The sequence below is a fragment of the Microtus pennsylvanicus genome, chromosome 2, assembly GCF_037038515.1.
Source record: "Microtus pennsylvanicus isolate mMicPen1 chromosome 2, mMicPen1.hap1, whole genome shotgun sequence".
In the NCBI taxonomy this organism is placed as follows: Eukaryota; Metazoa; Chordata; class Mammalia; order Rodentia; family Cricetidae; genus Microtus; species Microtus pennsylvanicus.
The window spans coordinates 13739367-13761939 of record NC_134580.1 but is presented as its reverse complement, the minus strand read 5'-3'; the positions used below and the strand labels follow the sequence as shown (position 1 = coordinate 13761939).

The 22573-nt window shown below is 36.9% G+C and overlaps 1 protein-coding gene across 1 annotated transcript in view; it reads left to right on the top strand.

The window, feature by feature from the left end:
• The window catches only part of Smc1b (structural maintenance of chromosomes 1B), a 75961-nt gene that overhangs the window by 8416 nt on the left and 44972 nt on the right, over positions 1 to 22573 (top strand). The window contains exons 5-11 of the mRNA XM_075963522.1: positions 2669 to 2907; positions 5764 to 6022; positions 6872 to 7012; positions 11220 to 11302; positions 12306 to 12513; positions 17331 to 17516; positions 19291 to 19470. Coding sequence (XP_075819637.1) covers positions 2669 to 2907; positions 5764 to 6022; positions 6872 to 7012; positions 11220 to 11302; positions 12306 to 12513; positions 17331 to 17516; positions 19291 to 19470 — 1296 coding nt within the window. The remainder of the gene's footprint in view (positions 1 to 2668; positions 2908 to 5763; positions 6023 to 6871; positions 7013 to 11219; positions 11303 to 12305; positions 12514 to 17330; positions 17517 to 19290; positions 19471 to 22573) is intronic.

The window sequence follows — 22573 nt, the reverse complement described above, 5'->3', positions numbered from 1 at the left end:
CTGTTAAAATTATAAGTTATTATTCAGGCATGGTGGTGCACACCTTTAATCCCAGCACTCAGGAAGCAGAGGCAGACAGATCTCTTTAGTTTGAGTCTAGCCTGGTCTACAGAACTAGTTTCATGACAGGGCTATACAGAGAAAGTTTGTCTCAAAAAAAGCTAAAAACAAACACACAAAAAGCCCAAATTATTGGCTGTGTTGTACTAAAAGATTCCATCAATAATGTGAAACAAAACCTGGCGTTCAATAAAAATTTAAAAAGGTAAATAGTTTTCAACATTTATATTATATGTTTATGAGCACCATAGATCCATATGTGGTGGTCAGAGGATACCTTGAAGGAGTCAGGGGTCCCTTTCACTATGTGGTTCCTGGGGATTGAATGCAAATAGCTAAGCTTGGCAGCAGTACATTTAACCTGCTGTGCCATCTTGCTACCCCAAGATAAATTTTTTTCTGTATGCCATATAAGACAGTATAGCAGAGGTACTCAACACTTTTGTATCTTGATTCTTATACACTTGTAAAAGTTACTGAAGACCCCCCCAAAGAATTTTTCATAACAAATTGTATTGCCAATATTTGTATGTTTATGTTTCAATTTTATTATGTTTATGTGTATGGATGTTTTGTGTGTGTGTGTGTGTGTGTGTATGTGTATGTATGTATGTATGTGTGTGTGTACCATGTGACTGGTGCCTGTAGAGGCCAAAAGAAGATAACGGATAGATGTAGGAGGCTTTTCTGTCTATGTGTTGCTTTCATTGGTTGAATAAAGAAACTGCCTTGGCCTTTTGATAGTGCAGAATTTAGATAGGTAGAGTAGACCAAACTGAATGCTGGGAAGAAGGACAGTGTGGCAGCAGCCATGGTTCTCCTGCCTAAGATGGACACTGATTAGACTCATGCTGGTAAGCCACAGTCAGGTGGCAATGCACAGATTAATGAAAATGGGTTCAATTAAGATGTAAGAATTAGCCAATAAGAAGTTAGAGCTAATGGGCCAGGCAGTGTTTAAATGAATACAGTTTCTGTGTGGTTATTTCGGGTATAAGCTAGCTGGGCGGCCAAGACCAAAAGCAGGCCCTCTCACACAACAATGGATCCTCTGGAACTGGAGTTGCAAACTCCCACCATGTGGGAGCTGAGAATCGAGTCCAGTCCTCTAGGAGAGCAGTCAGTGTTCTTAATTGCTGGGCCATCTCTTCAACTCTGTTTGTTCTGTTTTAAATTAAGACTAAATAATTTTTAATTGGTTAAGATAATTTCATGTTAGCATAGCTAATATATTAATGAAAAATAACTACATTTCCAAAACAAATTACAAGAACAACATCGTATGTTTTTATATTCTCTGATGTCCGGCTTAATAGAACATAGCTGTACTCTCACAAACATTTCTGATTTTTTTTAACATGGGAAATGCATTGTAACTCAAGCTTTCCCCAAACCACTTCCTCATTAAGTACTTATTATTCAGAGCCCCATTTAAATTATCTCCTACTTCCTATCATATTACTAATTTAGTTTCTTTTGTAGCATAATTCTGTATAAAATTGCCTTATTTTTGTTTGCGTTTTTAGCAGTCTCTCAGTCCTTTGCCTTCTATTAGAAAAACTGGAATATAAGCTTTATAAGAACAAAGATGATTTATCTCATTTCATTCTCAATCATATTCCCAACACATAAAGTAGGATCTGTCAGTAGCTCAGTAAATATTTGAGAAAATAAATGAAAGATGAATGTGTTCCTTATTGCTCAGTTTCTTCATATTGTAAATGTTTATATATGTTCTGTATTTTGTTAGTGAAAAGGAATGGGCCTTAAGTCAGAACATAGTATTTAGAACATACTGAAACAGCTTTTAAAATAGCAGAGAGTAAAACATTTTCATAAAGACAACTAGAATAGTTCAAATTTCTGATTATTTTTTACAACAGTTTTGGCAGGTATCTGTTTACAAGTTACTAGTGAAATTTTGTTGACTAGGACCCCACCTCATGAGTTGGTGGCCCACTCCCTTATTTTCTTTATTGCTAGTACAAATGTTGAGAATTCTTCCTTTTAGTGTGTAATTAAGATTTAATATTCCTGTTAGTTTTATCAGTGTAAATTCTTAGAGCAAGAATTTTTACTAAGAATTACTGTAAAGTGGCTGGGGACCTATTGATAGAACATTCCTTTCATATTCGAATGAAGAAGTTTCCAGCAGTGCTAAGGAACTTGTCAGACTTTCTGAGAACCCATGTTGACAGGTGGCACTTTACTGTCACAACCTGGTCACTGAGCGCATGAAAGCAGACTCACTTCTTGATTGCTGTTTTATTTTAGAAGTATATTAAGAAACCTTTCAATAATTCTACCTTTGTCAGGAATAATCTCTCTTGGATAGATGTGGTGGTACACATCTGTATTTCCAGCACTTGGGAGATGCATAGGAAAATCAGGAGTCCAGGGTTATCCTCAGCTGTATAGCAGGTCTAAGACTAGCTGGACTATATGAGACCTTGTCCCTCTCTCCAAGAAAATGAGACAGAGAGAACAGGGAAGAGATAATGCTTTTCTAGGACAAATTTCATTAGCAGTGATGTGATAATACACAATAGAGGTCATGAACAGACGCTTAAGTATATACCCTTTTACCTTCTCTTCTACTGTTTTATAGGCAGAACGTTACCAAAGTCTTCTTGAAGAATTGAAAATAAACAAGATACAACTGATGCTTTTCCAACTATATTACAACGAGGAAAAAATTAATGTTCTGAACACTGAATTAGAGCATATGGACAGGAATTTGAGTGTTGTAAAAGACACTCTTTCTCACCATGAAAACATAATTAAAGCTAAGAAAAAGGATCATGGCATGTTAAGTAGGCAACTACAGCAAACGGAAAAAGAACTGAAGTAAGTATTAAAATTAGATATTAGCAGCTAGACTTTTTAAAAAGTTTTTATGACAGTTACTTAATCTGCTTGTGCTCGTGTGCTTAATAATGTGTGTAGCACCCCAAGGTGCACTTACCGGGAAGATTCTAGCCTACATCCATCCTGAGTTGGAGCTTCATCGCACGTGCCGCGGAAAGGGGAGCATGGCCTCTGAGCTCACTTCCTCTTCCTCCCAGCATTCTGTTCTGTTTACTCCACCCACCTATGTTCTAAGCTATGAGGCCAAGCAGTTTGTTTATTACTTAACCAATGAAATCTACAGATTGATATATGACACTCCCACATCACTGAGTTCTGGGATAAAAAGTGTGCACTACCACCCCTAGTGGAAATTTACTTTATAAAATGAACATTTGAGGGCTGGAGAGATTATTCATTGTTTAACAGCACTGGCTGCTCTTCCAGAGCTCCTAAGTTCAATTCCCAGCACCTACATAGCAGCTCACAACCATCTGCAATGATTTCTAGTACCCACTCTGGCCCCCAGGCATATATACAGACAGAATACTGTATGTAATAAATAAATCTTAAAAAATAAAATGTAAATTTTAGTTTGTAATATCTCTGGATATACAGAAAAATTATAAATATGGTACCTTTCTCCCATATGTCCATGCTGTTTTTTCTGGCCTAGAATACCATGTATTACATTTAGTTATTTGTTCTTCGACTCCTTTGGGCTGTGACAATTTATCAACATGGTAGTTTTGAAGAAATATTGTTGTAAGCTTTTTTCTGAAGGTGAAATAAAATATCATTCAGCATATTCTAGGCATATCCTGTGTATAATATCAACATGATATCACTATTCGTGTTGACTCAGGTGACTAAGTTAAGATTGTGCTTGTCAGGTTTCTCTACAGTAAAGTTAATCCTCTAACTGACACAGAGGTGAGATTTTCTCCATTTTGAGGCAAGGTCCATATGATATATTTGTTTTTCTGCACAGGAGGTTCATCTCAGTCATTTGTAAAGTTTTTGTTTGTTTGTTTTCCAAGACAGGGTTTCTCTGTGTAATCCTGGCTATCCTAGTGGTCATTAATACTGTTTCTAGACTCTGGCAGATTAGGAAGTATGGATGTATATACTAACTTGTATATACATATTTCTGTATAAGTACTGATCACTTACCAGCTGTATCACTGAAGCATCCATATATCTATAACTAGTTCCTAGGTAGACATTTGTATTCATATCAACATAAGCAAAAATCATACTGATGTCTCCCAACTTTAATGTGTTACCCCACAGGTTATGTTAGCCTTCTGTTTTTTTCTCTTCTCTTCTCTTCTCTTCTCTTCTCTTCTCTTCTCTTCTCTTCTCTTCTCTTCTCTCTTCTTCTTCTTCTTCTTCTTCTTCTTCTTCTTCTTCTTCTTCTTCTTCTTCTTCTTCTTCTTCTTCTTCTTCTTCTTCTTCTCCTCCTCCTCCTTCTCCTTCTCCTTCTCCTCCTCCTCCTCCTCCTAATCCTCCTCCTCCTCCTTTTTCTTCTCTCTCTTTCCCTTCCTTCCCCTCCCTCCCTCTCTCTCTGTCCTGCTGCTTCAGTCCTCAGAGGCCAGTCTTCCCCCTCCCCTTCCCTCTTATATTCCCATTCACCTAATGAAATAGGTGATTAGGAATGATCAGTGGGTCTCCAAAAAAGCATCCCAGTGGGAGCAAGAAGTATAAATAATGACACACAGTTCCCATGAATGAGGCAGAAAAGAACCAAGGATCTACAATTTCTAGTGTCCCAGGAATTCAGAGAGGATCAATTTCAAGACAGGTATAGGAAGTCCATTGGGTTGTCATGCAAAGGACAGATGCCAAGGACTCTGAGCCCAAGAGAGGACACAGTCACCTGGTACCAGGACTTTGAGAAAAGCCAGAAGACAAGGAGAAGGCTGTTCTTGAGAAAGGAAGCCTCACATCCAGGGGAATGGTCAGAGAAGGGTATCCCTGCCAGAGACCCAATTGACAATATTGAATGGAAGGCAAAGCTGCCAGTGAAGGAGAAAGTAGATCTGTTAAAGGTGGAGCAGGTGGGTATGGTCCCAGCGTGAAGTGATTACCTTTCAGTGAACTCCGCCAAAAAAAAAAAAAAGAAAAGAAAAAGAAAGAAAGAAACCACGCTAGAGAGACTAGATTAGTCCTTACTCAGGAAATAACCAAAGGTGGGGAAGTGGGAGGGGCTCACCAATCTTGCCGGTTTTGGATGGAGGGACCCAGCTATCTGGAGAAGCAAAGCTGTGTTTCAGGATCCAGGCATGCCTCAAACTAACTGCAGGCAGGAGGAAGCGCCAGAAGAGCCTTCCCTGCTCAGGAAAACAAGGTAGTAATTTAGAAAAAGCAATGCACTAGAGAACGATGCCATGAGACAGAGTTTGCATGGAGGGGCTTTTATTAAGGGAAAGAGAATATAAAAGGAAGGGAGGGGAGAGGGGGAGAGGGGGAGATGTCTCTGGGGACAGGAACAGCAGGAGAGGAGAGAGAGATGGGAGGTGGGTGAGGGCCATTTTAAAAGGGAACATAGTGAATGTGCTACAGCTTGGTGGCTACAGCTGTCTCTGCAAGTTAATTTATAGAATTTATTTTTGAATGATATTTAATCGAAATTTCTTTTAGCCAGGTTTGGTGCCTCATGCCTTTGTTCCTAGTACATGGGAGACAGGAATATCTTTTCATTCAAGGCCAGCTTTATATACATAGCTAGTTCCAGTTCAATCAGGGCTCCATTTTGAGCCCTGTCTCCAAAACTAAAAATGTAAATAAATAATAGATTAATTACATTCTTTGCATGCTAAAATAAATTCATAAGAATTGCTTATTCCTTTTCAGATCTCTTGAAGCAATTTTAAATCAGAAGAGGCCTCAGTATATTAAAGCTAAAGAAAATACTTCTCACCATCTCAAGAAATTGGACTTATCTAAGAAATTGATAACAGACAATGAAAAACAATGTTCTAAACAGGAAGATGACATTCAAACCTTAGAGGCAGAACTGGTTGATTTAGATAGAGCATGGAGAAGTTTTGAAAAGCAATTGGAAGAAAAAGTCTTACATAAAGGACGAGACATTGAATTGGAAAATACTCAGGTGAAAAATATGAAAATATTAGAAACATTTTTCTATTTTAGTTTCTTTTTTAATTAAAAAATTCTAAAGGATAACATCTCTGATAATTTGTTATTATACCTATACCTAGAATGTAAATTATAGGAATTTTTAATTTTCTTTAATCTGTTCACAGAATCTAAATTTAATCTTGAAACTAAGATATTTTTCCTTCATATAGTTAGATGGTGTTATAATATTTATGAGTTAATTAAAGCCCAGTATTACCTGGAATTATAATGTAATAAAAGTTAAGTAATTGTTCCTAACTTAAAGACAAAACAATTCTGTTGGATATTAAATGAGCTTAAAGATCATATATATGTAGTTTTGAAGAGACTTAATTGACAGAGGAAATTATTTAAGATGATTTTAACTACTCAGTTATGAGTTAATAGTCAATGTAAGACAGTATACAGGATTAATATTATTAATCAGTAAAACATAACTAAACTAAAAAACTCAGTTTTCAAGCATTCTTTCAATTAAAGTATCATTATTCATTTCTTTCATTGAGTTAAACTAGCCTTGTGTCACAACATACATACACCAAAGTAATTGTGATTAAGAAGACAAAAGAAAGTACCATTTTCTTCAGATTGGCTTTTTTTCAGGATTTTCTGTCAGAGAACTTATTTATAGAGTTTGTCTTCATTACTTTGTTGTTCTATCTAAAGAGTTTTTAATAAGGAGACTGTCATATTAAGTTCACATATTTTACCTGGAGAAGATGTCTAATTATGATCTAATTTGTATGAAGATTTTAATGAGAACAGGATGTCGTACAGATAATTTCATTAGATGAGTAATGTGTCAATGCTGTTTATGTAGCTGGATCGTTACAAAGAGCTTAAGGAGCAAGTAAGACGGAAGGTAGCTATAATGACACAACAACTGGAAAAACTGCAGTGGGAACAGAAGGCAGAAAAAGAAAGACTGGCATTTGAAAAGAGGAGGCATGGAGACACTCAGGTACCATAGATTATATGGTCATAATTTAGAATTATTTGCAGTAAGATGTTACTCCCCTTTATATTACTTTCTCAATATATAAATAGATTTATATCAAATTTTAGAAATTCTGAGGGGCTAGGAGCATATAGATTAATGATAGAATACTGATGTCCTGGGTTTGATTTCCCTAGCACAGCAAAAATAATTAGTACACTTTTATAGTTAGAGTAGGCAGTCAGTGCCTTCGTTTGTTTGTTCAGGGAATGTTTTCTGTGCATCTATATTATAATGAACATGGTCTGAGTATGCACTTCAGTTCAGTAGAGCAAGGAGGAGGATGGGGGAAGTAAATCTCATAATATAAATAACTGCAAGGTCATTGAGGATGTTAGATACATTTAGCTCTCTGTATCTGTGGGTCCTGAAGCCATGGAGTCAACTGAGGACCAACAGTAGGGTAAAAATATGTTTACTGAACATTTTTATGTACTTTTTGTCATTCCCTAAGCAATACAATATAACATCTATTTATATAGCATTTACACTGTACCAGGTATTCTAAGTCTTCCAGAGAGTATTTAAAGTATTCTGGAAGAGATATGTGTTGATTGTATATAAATAATCTGTCGTTTTATGTAAGAATGTGAGAATATGCAAATTAGGCTAACAATCATGGGTTCTGGAATCATTCCCCCACATATCTGAGGAATGATTGTAGCCCAAGCAGAAGGAGCTAGTCTATGTTAGGAATAGCAACTATTTTTTTTTTGTTTGCTTTGTTTTGGGTTTTGTTTTGTTTTTTGAGACAAGGTTTCTCTGTGTAGCTTTGGATCCTGTCCTGGAACTTGCTCTCTAGACCAGACTGTCCTCAAACTCACAGAGATCCTCCTACCTCTGACTTCCAAGTGTCACCAGTGCCCAGCTGGGAACAACTGTTAAGATGGTGTTATTTTCTTCAAGTAAGGTAGACTTGGCTTTCAGCCCATCTTGCTTGTTACTTACTGTGTATAATCTCAGTAATAACTAAATTATTTAGATTTCTCTGGGCCTTATGTTTTGCATTTGTACAGTGAGGGTAGATATGTCACAGTGAAGGACAAACTCAGTAGCCACTCCCTCTTAATGTTTCATAACTCTTTCTAAAGAATAGGGGTTGGGTATAAAACTACTGTTACTGCACATTGAGCAAAGATGGTTCATTATACATTATGAAGGTTCTCTGAACCACCCTGATATTTGTGTATGGAGCATGCTAAGTGCTGCTGTAAGCCTAACTTGTTATTGTTTCTAAGTTACGGTTTTTCTTTTACCTGTATCCACTTACTTGGTGATCTGTAGTTATACATATTTAAATACTGCACTAAAAATTTGAACGTCTATCTGAGATCTTCAAAACTCTGATCATGTATCTCTCCAAATGCTGCTTTGGGTTCTGTTTGGGTGTTGAGAAAATATATCAAAGTTGGACCCCAAACTGAACTTTAATCTTTTTACCAAAATTTACTCCACAGTCTTTCCCCTCTCCAATTATGACATTTTAATTTTACTAGTTACTTAGGTCAAAAATATGGAGCCAGCCTTTGACTCTCTTTTAGGAAACTTTTGACTTTACCTTGAAAATATAACAAGAATCCAATTGTATTTCCATTTCTACTGTTATCACTCTTGACCATATCACTGTATTGTTGGTTTGAATTAGTTTAGTAGCCTACCAGCTTTCTTTACTACTACCCTCCCTTTTTTTTAACTACCACTCTTGATCCTGCACAGTAGTCTCAGCAGAGCACCCATAATGTTTTAAGTTAAATCTGAAGTTGGCTCTTTAAGTTCACCAGAGGCTCCCTAGTTACCCATAAAAGTTTAAGTCAAAATCTATAAGTGACCTCATGGACTTACCTGATTTGTTGTTTGTAGTGGCATAAATGAAGGCAGACAGAAATTATAATAATATATTCAGCTTTAATTGGTAAAAGACTTACAGAAGCCGGGCGATGGTGGCGCACGCCTTTAATCCCAGCACTCGGGAGGCAGAGGTAGGCGGATCTCTGTGAGTTCGAGACCAGCCTAGTCTACAGAGCTAGTTCCAGGACAGGCTCCAAAGCCACAGAGAAACCCTATCTCGAAAAACCAAAAACAAAAAAAAAAAAACAAAAAACAAAAAAGACTTACAGAACCCATGGTTCCAGCGGAGAACAGGAAAGCAGAAGGGGTGGGGCAGAGCACACCAGCAATATTTATTAGTAAAAAATATCCTCAGGCGACCCCGCCCTACAAGCAAGGTGATTGGCTGGGGCTACCCCTACAGTTGTTCAGTTATTCTCTCCTGGAAGCATGTCTCTTATGAGAGTTTGTATCTGCAAAAGCAGTCAATGCTCTTAAATACTGAGCCATTCCTCTGGCCCTGAATGGATTTTTTTCCCTTTTGAGTCAGCCCTGACTGGCCTGGAGATTACCATGTTGATCAAGCTGGCTTTGAACTCACAGAGGTTTGCCTTCCTCAGCACCATGGGTACTGGGATTAAAAGTGTGTACCACCATAGTTAGCTCTGAATGAAATTATTAAGTGAAATAGTAGAATTTTTATGTTAGGCTTCTTAATTTTGGCATGTACATTGCATTAGAAAAAAAACTGTCTTGCATGTATTTATTTTTTGAGCGGGGAAGACGTATGTACTTGCATGTGAGTACATGTGCCTGTTTGTATTGGTACAGAGCCCAGAAGAATACAGCATGTAATTTGCTCTATCATTGTCCTAACTTAATTTCCTTTAGACTAGGTTTTTACACTGAACCTGAAGTTACACTAACAACCAGCAAGCCCTAGCAATTGTCCTGTCTCTGTCCCAATAGCACTGGGGTTACAAGGGTGTACAGCCACTCCTGACTTTATGTGGCTATTGGGGATTTGAACTCAGGTTCTTATATTTGTGTAGCCATCTGAGTCATCTCCTCAACCTATCTTGCACATTTTTATAACTCTGGTACCTAACACAATAGATGTTTGCTTCATGGATTATTATTGATTATATGGAAGAAAGGTTAAAGTTTAATAGTCTGGTAGAGACTACTCTCCTCATCTTCCAGTTTCTCTTTCTATGGTTCCAGTTTTTTTTTTGAGACTGAATGGGAAGTTCAAAAATAAATAATTTATAAATGAACTTAATTGTTGTACTGTTCTGTTTTATTATTAGTTATTGTAAAAGACACTGGTACACGATATGCTTCGGATTCAGTGCTGCATGTGGTTTCAGGCATCTTAGACCTTGCTTTTTCTCAGGTGACTTATGTTGCTGCTCTGCATAGTTTGAATTTAATAGCAGAGTACAAATAGAGCAATGGTTACACAAAGTCCTCCCCTTGTGCCTGTTAGGTTCTTGCATCATAGTGATACTTAAGTACTCTACTGTAATTACTTTTCTCCTGAGGACACACACTCTATCCCACTCATTATTATATCTATAGTTCCTACTGCGTGTAGCCAGTGAATAAATACTTACTGAAGGAATTAGTTTGACAGACAGATAAGAACTGTACAGGTACTTGAAAATAATGATTTTGAGCTAAAGAAATGGTTTAGTGGTTAAGAGAACTTGGCATTTCAGGATTTAGTTTCCAGCACTTAACATGGTGGCTAACAATAATCCATAACTCCAGTTCCAGAGGATCTGATACCCTCTTCTGTGGGTACCAGGCATGAATGTGGTGCACATACATACATGAAGGCAAAATACTAACACACATAACACAAATCAAAAGAAATTTTTAAAAAATAATATGCTTGAAGTTTGAATTTTTGAATAAAATCACTGGAGACTAAATATTAAGTCTGTGATCCCAAGATCTGTGAAATGTAAAAGCCCTATATAAGATAGCTTTTTTAAATTAAATTTTTCTTTTATATTTTCTCTTAAATTTTATTACATATATTTATATATTTGTGTGTGTGTATGTAAATGCCCAAGCACATTGTGATGCACATATAGAAGTCAAGACAACTTGAGAGAGTTGGCATTTTCCTTCTCTTATGTCCTAATGATTGAACTCAGTTCATTACCTGCTAAGCCATTACACAAGCCCTAAGTATTTTCATATACTCGTATTTCATATACTCATATACTTTGATAAATTTCAGGCTTTTAACTACTTACAACATAACAAATTCTAGATGTGTCATTTTATTGGCTTGGAATGTTGGAATTGATTTTAGTTTTATTTCCTATTATAGGGAAATCTAAAACAAATAAAAGAGCAAATAGAAGAGCATAAAAAACGAATAGAGAAATTGGAGGAATATACGAAGACATGCATGTAAGTAGAAAAACAATCTTTACAGGACATTTTTATCTAAATGATCCAGTGTATTCTTTAAATAGTGAATGAATGTTACTATTGTGTGATAGTCTCACTCCAGTGTCTTTCATTTCTTTATAAATTGCTAAAAAAATTATACTTACCATGTAATAAATATATTTAAAAGTTGAGAATAAAAATGAGTAAAGTGTTTAAATTTGAAAATATAAATATATAACAATGACAATTCTTAATTATTTTGATATTGAAATTTTATGAAGAAATAATGAATTGTGGTGGCTCAGTGGCTAAGAACATTGGTTGCTCTTCTAGAGGACCCAGGTTTGTTTCAAAGTACCCACATGGCAGTTGGGCTCACAACCATCTGTAGTAACAGATCCAAAGAGGATCTTATGCCCTCTTCTGGCTTCCATGGGCACTATATAAATATGCACAGACATATGTACAGGATAACACTCATAAAGTAAAAATAAATTTCAAAAAGTTTAAAAATAATGAATTGTATCAGGAAAGCTAATATATAATATTTAATCTATCACTAAGGAATTTTAGTTGATTTTGATTGATATTAAGTATGTGATGATTGCTTGGCTTATATTGGTCCATACTTACTTTTTTTAAAAAATCTATTTATTTATTATATATACAGTATTCTCGGTATTCTGTCTGCATGTATGCCTGCAGACCAGAAGAGGGCACCAGATCTCATTACAGATGGTTGCGAGCCACCATGTAGTTGCTGGGAACTGAATTCAGGACCTTTGGAAGGGCAGTCAGTGCTCTTAACCACTGAGCCATCTCTCCAGCCCCATACTTACTCTATAGTAAGTATGTATTTTCAGATAAACAATAATCAAAAGCTCCTTTGCCTGTTTAGTTTTGGGTGGTTTTTGTGTCTGTTTTTTAATTAATAAAGCACTACTCCATTCTTGTACAGTGCCAGACAAGACTTGTTTTAACCTTTTACTTCTCACATTTTTGGTTGTTGTTACTGTTATAGGGATTGCTTGAAAGACAAAAAACAGCAAGAAGAAGCCCTGATAAAAGAAATTGAGAATACAAAATCAAGAATGTCTGAAGTTAATGATGAACTGGGCCTTATTACAAATGAATTACAGAATGCTGGAATTGATAACCATGAAGGAAAACGTCAGCGGAAGAGAGCTGAAGTTCTGGAAAGTCTTAAAAGACTTTACCCAGATTCCGTGGTAATTAGAATGAATAGTTCATTTTAAATGCTGTGCTTTCTCATTTCTGAAAATAGTCCTCTTACTTGGGGATTGAAATTATAACCATTGTAAAGAAGCAGAAATACTTTAAAAATGTGTTCTATATTTGACAATTTTATATTTAAGATATAGTAAATAGAGAAAGAAGTAATTTCAAATTGTGTTTGTAAGTTAACTATTGAAAGAAACATTTACATGAACACATTACCTAGGCAGTATACATTATGACCAATATCCCCAGACATGGTATGAAGTAGTCTTGGTCCTCCTAGCAAGAAACCTCAACACTAAAGTTCTTCATGATTTTTGGCAAGCATCCTTGCCATATTTTCATTTCTGACTGTATCCAATAGTACTTAATTATTTTCTATGGCCAAAATACAAGGATAACCTCTGTCACATGGGGTGTTAGCCTCGCAACATTGTTTTCTTTTATATCAGGGGCCTCACTTATGTCTCCATGTGCCCTCTGATTTTCTTATCATCTGTTTTTTAGTATTTGACAATCATTGCTCTGTTTCAAAATGCTTGCCATTGGCCTTCATGGTATTACATTTTCATGGCTACCTAATTCATCTCCTTTAAATTGTCTTTCTTAAACATCTTTTTTCTTCAGGGAACTCTGTGTGTGTGGGGGGTATCTGTCTGTCTGTCTGTATTTTGCTGGGGACTAAACCTAAGGCCCCTTGAATGTTAGGCAAGCATTCTACCAACTAAGATATGTATCCCCAAGTCTTTTGTGTTATGCTCAATCTTTACTTTGAATCATGGATAATAGAATAGGACTGGGTTGTGAAATCTTGTTTCTTCAATTCATAGCAAAATGAAACAACCCTATTTTTTTAAAAAAAATCTACTAATACAGCAATCATATCTAATGGCAGAATGATATGGGATTCCCCTCTGTATGCTATGAATATATTTTATTACCATTGGTTAATAAAGAAGCTACTTTGGCCTGTGGCAGGGCAGAATAGAGTCGGGCAGAAAAACTAAACTAAATTCAGGGAGAAAGAAGGCAGAATCAGAGACATACCATGTAGCTGCTAAAGAAGAAAGATGCCAGAACCTTACCAGTAGTCCACAGTCTCTTGATGATACATCAATTAGTATAAATGGGTTAATTTAAGATGTAAGAGTTAGCCAACATCCTTAACCATCAGAGAAATGTAAATCAAAACAACTCTAAGATTCCATCTTACTGTAAGAATGGCCAAGATAGGCAATCTGACCAAAAGCAATCTACAGATTCAACACAATGCCCATCAAAATCCCAGCAAAGTTCTTTACAGACCTCGAAAGAACGGTACTCAACTTCATATGGAAAAGCAAAAAAAAAAAAAAACAAAAAAACCAGGATAGTCAAAACAATCCTGTACAATAAAAGAACTTCTGGAGGTATCACAATCCTTGACTTCAAACTCTACCTCAGAGCTACAGTGCTGAAAACAGCCTGGTATTAGCATAAGAACAGACAGGAGGACCAATGGAACCAAATAGAAGACCCGGATATCAATCCACACACCTTCGAACACCTGATCTTTGATAAAGAAGCAAAAAATATCAAATGGAAAAAAGAAAGCATATTTAACAAGTGGTGCTGGCATAAGTGGATATCAACATATAGAAGAATGAAAATAGATCCATATCTATCACCATGCACAAAACTCAAGTCCAAATAGATCAAAGACTTCAACATAAAGCCAGCCACACTGAACCTTATAGAAGAGAAAGTGGGAATGCATTGGCACAGGGAACTACTTCCTAAATAGAACCCCAGCAGCACAGACACTGAGAGAAACAATTAATAAATGGGACCTCCTGAAACTGAAAGCTTCTGTAAAGCAAAGGACACAGTCAACAAGACAAAACAACAGCCTACAAAATGGGAAAAGATCTTTACTAACCCCACATCAGACAGAGGTCTGATCTCCAGAATATACAAAGAACTAAAGAAATTGGACACCAAAAGTTCACATAATCCAATAAAAAAAAATGGAGTACAGACCTAAACAGAGAACTCTCAACAGAGGAATCTAAAATGGCTGAAAGACACTTAAGGAAATGTTCGACATCCTTAGTCATCAGAGAAATGCAAATCAAATCAACTCTGAGATTCCATCTTACACCTGTAAGAATGGCCAAGATCAAAAACACCGATGGCAACTTATGCTGGAGAGGTTGTGAGGAAAAGGGAACACTCATGCATTGCTACAACCCCTTTGGATGTCAGTGTGGCGATTTCTCAGAAAATTAGGAAACAACCTTCCTCAAGACCCAATAATACCACTTTTGGGTATATATCCAAAGGATGCTCAATTGTGCCACAAGGACATGTGCTCAACTATGTTCATAGCAGCTTTGTTTGTCATAGCCAGAACCCGGAAACAACCTAAATGCCCCTCAACCAAAGAATGGATAAGGAAAGTGTGGTACATTTACACAATGGAGTACTACTACACAGCAGAAAAAAAATGACATCTTGAATTTTGCAGGAAAATGGATGGAGCTAGAAAACATTATTTTGAGTGAGTTAACCCAGACACAAAAAGACAATTATCACTTACTCACTCATAAGTGGTTTTTAAACATAAAGCAAAGAAAGCCAGCCTACAAACTACAATCCCAGAGAACGTAGACAACAATGAGGACACTAAGAGAGATTTACATAGATCTAATCTACATGGGAACTAGAAAGTAGAAAAAGACAAGATCTCCTGAGTAAATTGGGAGCATGGGGACTTTGCGGGAGGGTTGAAGGGGGGAGAGGCAGGGAGGGGAGCAGAGAAAATGTAGAGCTCAATAAAAATCAAAAAATAAGAAAAACGTAAATAAATATTTCATTCGTTGATCCAGTTTATAAAAAAATGACCAAGATAAAAAACACTGATGACAACTTATGCTGGAGAGGATGTGGGGTAAAGGAAACACTCCTGCATTGCTGGTGGGAGTGCAAACTGGTACAGCCCTTTGTATATCAGTATGGCGATTTCTCAGAAACCTTTCTCAAGACCCAGCAATACCACTTTTGGGTGTATATATACCCAAAGGATGCTCTATTGTACCACAAGGACATGTGTCCAGCTATGTTCATAGCAGCATTGTTTGTCATAGCCAAAACCTGAAAATACCTAAAAACCCCTCGGCCAAAGAATGGGTAAGGAAAATGTGGTACATTTATATAGTGAAGTACTACACAGCAGAAAAAAAATATCTTGAAATTTGCAGTCAAATGGATGGATCTAGAAAACATCATATTGAGTGAGGTAACCCAGACCCAGAAAGACAAATATCATATGTAGTCACTCATAAGTGACTTTTAGACATAAAGAAAACCAGCCTACAGTTCACAATCCCAGAGAACCTAGACATACATGGTTCCAATCTTACATGAGAACTAGAAAAGACGAGCTCTCTGAGTAAATTGGGAGCATGGGGACCATGGGAGAGGGTTCAATGGGAGGAGCAAGGAAGAGGTAGCAGAGAAAAATGTATAGTTCAATAAAATCAGTAAGCCGGGCGGTGGTGGCGCACGCCTTTAATCCCAGCACTCGGGAGGCAGAGGCAGGCAGATCTCTGTGAGTTTGAGACCAGCCTGGTCTACAAGAGCTAGTTCCAGGACAGGCTCCAAAGCCACAGAGAAACCCTGTCTCGAAAAAGCCAAAAATAAAATAAAATCAGTAAAAAGAAATAGAATAATAAAAACATAAGCTACATAAAGATGGAAAATACACAGAAAAAAAAGATGTAAGAGCTAGGTAGAAATATGCCTGAGCCATCTGCCAAACAGTGTTCTAATTAATATAGTTTTTGTGTTACTATTTGGGTCTGGGTGGCCAGGAAGTGAATGTGCATTTGCCACTTACAGCAGAAAATGGCTGTAGTACAGATTTCTTTTACCTACCTACCTATTTATTTATTTTGCTTTTTCGAGATCAGGTTTCTCTGTAGCTTTGAAGCCTGTCTTGGAAATCACTCTGTAGACCAGACTGGACTTGAACTCACAGAGATCCACTTGCCTCTGCTTCCTGAGTGTTAGGATTTAAAAGGTATACCATGACTGCCTGGCCAGATTTCTTTTTAAAAGAAGGAGAAAGGACTGGAGAAATGGCTCAGCAGTTTAAATATAGAATTACTTGTTCCAAACTCTGTAGAAGCCAAACTGGTTAATTGACTAAATTCTGAAAATTCTAACGTAGTATGTCTTAATTTGGGAAGAAGCACAACATATATATGTGTTTTCTTTCCCATGTGGAGGGAATTAATTTTAAAAGCTAGAAAATCAGGGGGCAACTTCAAATGTTCTCTCAATAAGGGGTTCCTCCAGGATTTTACATTAAGTTAGGAAGCCATTTTTAAGCCCTCCCACTAAATAAAATGTGTTTTCCAAACAGAATAGAATTGCCTTGTAACAATATGCTAGTTAAAAACTCCAGAGAGAGCATGAGATATTCAAATAGTATACTTTTACAAAACATTGGCTGAGTCCCCACCTATATGTACTGTCCTCCTAGGAGAGTTAGTAGAGCAGGAATATGGATTCATTCAGTCACTTACTGTTCAAAGAAGGCAGTTGGTTTATAATGTAGAAAAACAGTCAAGAGATTGTCCGTTAGAGAAAGCAAACACCTGTTCACATTAAAAGTACTTAAGCATTCAGTTTAATTTTGAATATGGCTATTAAATTAGACATATAAATTATATACAGTTATTTATACTGCTTTGTTACATTAGAAAACAATTATATGTTTTTCATTAATGTATTTGTTTTCTTCTCTGTTTTGAAACTTACTAAGTTTGGAAGACTGCTTGATCTGTGTCATCCTATTCATAAGAAATACCAACTCGCTGTGACTAAGCTTTTTGGCCGGTACATGGTTGCCATTGTTGTAGCCTCAGAAAAGGTAGCAAAAGATTGTATTCAAGTCCTGAAGGAGAAAAGAGCTGAACCTGAGACATTCCTTGCTCTAGATTACCTTGATGTAAGAAATTTCAATGTTTGGTATTTACTAGTTACCAAATTTAGTAAGTCTTTATTTTAATATGTCTTTAATTTAGTGACTTTGTGTTACTTAAGGTCACTCTCACCTTTTGTGCTCTGCTTCCATAGTTTTGCTTATGCGTATGCCCATGACAAAGTTTTACTCTTAACTCATTTGCCTGTTAAAATCTTTTTGTTGTTTCTTAGGGAGGACAAGTTCTAAAGTGTAGCTTTGACTGACCTAGAACTTGCTATGTAGACCAGGCTGGCTTTAGATTCTTTTTTGTTTGTTTGCTTTTGGTTTTTTGAAACAGGGTTTCTCTGTGTAACATTCCTGGCTGTCCTGTAACCGCTTTGTAGACCGGGTTGACCTCGAACACTGAGATCTGCCTGCCTCTGCCCCTTGAGTCCTGGAATTAAAGGCATGTGCCACCATGCCTGGGAAAAATAATTTTTGTTATTCATTTTTCAAAGCAAACACATATTATACAGAAGTCTGATACATGAGAGTCTGAAGCAATGGCTTAGCACTTAAGAGTACTGACTGCTCTTACAAAAGACCTGGGCTAGGTTCCCAACACATAGCAGCTAAAATCCATCTGTTAATTCTAGTCGTAGGTCATACATATAAAGCTCTCTTCTGACCTCTGTGGGCACTTCATGCATGTGGTGCACATTCATATATACAGACAAAATTTTTTAAAAATTAAAATCATATTTATATAGGAAAAAACAATGACAACAAACAAAAATCTTACACGGGGCCATCAAATGCCTCAGTGTATAAAGGCATTTGCCACTAAGCATGACAACCTGAGTTCAAGGTTCAGTCTCTCTGCCTACATGGTAGAAGGAGGGGAACCAATTCCCATATGTTGTCCTCTGACTTCCAGAGTCATCCAGAGGACAGCTACTTGCACATGCACACACAATAAATAAATGTAAAAAATAACCTTATATAGAAATATATTAATTATAAAAAGAATATTTCTTTTTAAGCCAGGCTGTGGTGGCGCACGCCTTTAATCCCAGCACTCGGGAGGCAGAGGCAGACGGATCTCTGTGAGTTCGAGACCAGCCTGGTCTACAGAGTTCCAGGACAGGCTCCAAAACCACAGAGAAACCCTGTCTTGAAAAACATTTCCTTTTATTACACAGTTCTTAAATTCTACTTTAGAGGGTTTCTCTATACATATGTATGCATATATGTGTATATATCTATCCCATGTATGTGCATATATATATATATATATACACATACCTTTTAGTATACATAGGATTTTTGTTTTAACAGAAATGAGATCATATTTGCTAGTTTTCAATGATACACAATGGATATATTTATGACTTGTAGACAGAAACCTGAAAGTACATCTATGATAGGAAGGCTGTCATTTCAGCCCAGAGGGGTTTTGGTTTTGGTTTTAATTCTGTAAGTGTTATACTGCTTTTGGGTACATAGCTAAGTTACAACTGCCTTCCACCATGGTTTATGATTTAAATAATACAAATCACTTCTTATATATTGTATGTTTCAATTAGCAAGTGGCAGGTGAATTTGGAAGTTCTTTTTTTCTGGCTTTTGATGAAATTTTTATATTTTTGAAAAATATTTTATCATATAATGTGGAACATAAGTTTCTTATGTTCTTATTGAAAGTTCATTGCATAGAAGAACAAATTGTTAACCCTTGGATATACTGTGAAAAAATATAATAGGCATTTGGATTTTATTTTAGTATAGCTAATTTACTACATCTCCCTTCACCCTTCAGATCAAGCCAATAAATGAACGACTAAGGGAAATTAAGGGCTGTAAAATGATGATTGATGTTATAAAGACTCAGTTTCCTCAGCTAAAGAAAGTGATTCAATTTGTTTGTGGAAATGGCCTTGTCTGTGAGACAGTGGAAGAAGCAAGACATATTGCATTCAGTGGACCGGAAAGACGGAAGGTGAGAGACTTGATCACACTTCCAGCTAAGTGTTCTCATTCTCTCTCCCTCTCCTTCTTTTCCTTTCTCCATCTGTTCCTCTCTCCCTTGCTTTTGTTTTTTTTTTTTTTTTTTTTTGTTTGTTTGTTTTTTTTGGTTTTTCGAGACAGGGTTTCTCTGTGGTTTTGGAGCCTGTCCTGGAACTAGCTCTTGTAGACCAGGCTGGTTTCAAACTCACAGAGATCCGCCTGCCTCTGCCTCCCGAGTGCTGGGATTAAAGGCGCCACCACCGCCCGGCCTCTCCCTTGCTTTTGTATGTTATTTTTAATAAGGAAAACTAGCCTAGGTAGGACAACCTAATATGGTTTCCATTGATGTTGGATAACTATGAACTTCTGATCTTCCTGTTGCCTCCCAAGTGCTGGGATTACAGGCATGCACTATCATGCCCAGTTGTATATGTGCTAGGGATTGAACCCAGGGCTTTGTATATTTAAGAAAGCACTCTACCAAATGAGCTACATCTTTAGCTCTTCATTTGACTCTTATAAAATTAACTTCTGTAACGTTCTCTTTATCACAAATTGTATTTTAGAAATTTGATTTATTATAAAACCCTAAGGTAGCTGAGTTTTTCACTGCTGATCCCTGTATTTTCCTTGCATTTTTCTATGTACTACATTTGAATGACAGGAAGGATTTTTGTTGCTTTCTTTACATTCTCTATTCATGCGTATCAAAATGGGAATGTGTTTTTAATTAATTAATTTATTTGTTATATATACAGTGTCTACACACCAGAAGAGGGCACCAGACCTCATTATAGATGGTTGTGAGCCACCATGTGGTTGCTGGAAATTGAACTCAGGACCTCTGGAAGAGCAACAAGTGCTCTTAACTTCTGAGCCATCTTTTCAGCCCCAATAGAAATGTTTTTATATTATGAAGTTTTATTGTTGTTTTTCAAGAGAGGGTTTCTCTGTGTAGCTCTGACTGTCCTGGAATTCACTCTGTGGGCCAGACTGACCTCAAATTCACAGAAATCCGCCTGCCTATGCCTCTTGAGTGCTGGGATTAAAAGTGTGCACTATCATCACCAGGCATACATTAAGTTTAACATGATTGAAATGTACTGAATACTAGTCATTCAAAGGAGTTACTTTCCTTTCAAAAATAAATATTTTAGGGGCAGTGAATATGGCTTAATGGGTAAGAATGCTTCCTCTACAGGCATACAGACCTGACTTCAAATTCATAACACACACATAAGCAAGGAATGGCTCCACATGCCTGTAACTCTTAACATTAGAGGACAGAAACATTTGGATCCCAAAATCTGGTTAATCTAAATAACAAGCCTCTAGTTCTGAAACACTGTCTCAGAACATTAAGGCAGAGAGCAATAGACACTCCATTTTCTGCTTTGACCTCCACATGAACATACACAACGCAAATATATTGTCTCACCTGAACAGTTTGTGTTTCATTGAGCAATGCTAAAGTATTGCTCAAGTAATTATATATTATTTTATAAAGTATATCAGTACTTAAGTGCCTAAAGTAAGCCTAATGGTGTTATATAGTAATTACTTACCGTGACTTTAGGTAAGTTCCTAAACTCTTATTTTTTTTTAAAGATTTATTTATTATGTACACAGTGTTCAGCCTCCATGTATGCCTGCAGGCCAGAAGAGGGCACCAGATCTCATTACAGATGGTTGTGAGCCACCATGTGGTTGCTGGGAATTGAACTCAGGACCTCTGGAAGAGCAGCCAGTGCTCTTAACCTCTGAGCCATCTCTCCAGCCCCTCTTATTTTTTTCTTATTTAAAATTGAGGAGTTAATATTCTTTCATACGATTGTGAAGCTTACATTAAGAGCATCATGCATAACACTGCCAGAATCTCATTATAGATGGTTGTGAGCCACCATGTGGTTGCTGGAAATTGAACTCAGGACCTCTAGAAGAGCAGCAAGTGCTCTTATCTCCAGCCCCAATAGGAATGTTTTTATATATTGAAGTTTTGTTGTTGGTGGTGGTTGTTTTCTTTTTCTCAGACCAGGCTGGCCTCGAACTCACAGAGATCCGCCTGCCTCTGCCTCCCGAGTGCTGGGATTAAAGGCGTGCGCCACCACCACCTGGCTTGTTTTGTTTTGTTTTGTTTTTTTGATACAGGGTTTTTCTGTAGCTTTAGAGTCTCTCCTGGAACTAGCTCTTGTAGACCAGGTCTCAAACTCATAAAGATCTGCCTGCCTCTGCCTCCTGAGTGCTGGGATTAAAGGCGTGCGCCACCATCACCCAGCCAGGTGGTTTTATTTTCAAGAGAGGATTTCTCTGTATAGCTTAGACTGTCCTGGAATTCACTCTGTAGACCAGACTGACCTCACCCTCTGGAGCAAATAGTCCTTGTAAATAGTCCTCATGATCAATTAACAGTTATCTAAGATGCTTAGCATCAAAAAATCATTACAAAATAAGCTGTTCTTTTAAGAAGAACTTTCATTCTTAAATTGATCATTTTTAACATAGTGCTGCATACATTTGGTGCTCCTTCATGTTATTAAGGGTTACATGATTACTCTCTTTTTTTAAAAAGATTTATTATGTACACAGTGTTCAGCCTCCATGTATGCCTGCAGGCCAGAAGAGGGCACCAGATCTCATTACAGATGGTTGTGAGCCACCATGTGGTTGCTGGGAATTGAACTCAGGACCTCTGGAAGAGCAGCCAGTAATCTTAACCTCTGTGCCATCTCTCTAGCTCCATGATCACTATCTTTTAGTAACCACCGTCATTGATAGCTATATGTTAAACATAAACAAATTTAATGCTACCTATTAAGATATCTTATTGTGTGAAAATTGTATATTTATAAAATAGATTTTTATTTTAGGTATATGGTTGTTTTGCATAAATGTATGTCTGTGCTCTGTGTGTGTGGCCAGTACCCATGGAGGCCAGAAGAGGGCATCAACTTCCTTGGAATTGGTGTTACAAAGTTACATGTGAGCTTCCATGTGGTTGCTAGGACTCAAACTCAGGTCTTCAGGAAGCAGCCAGTGTTCTTAATCACTGAACCATTTCTCCAACCCCTTTAAAAGAGATTTTTAAAGATTATATG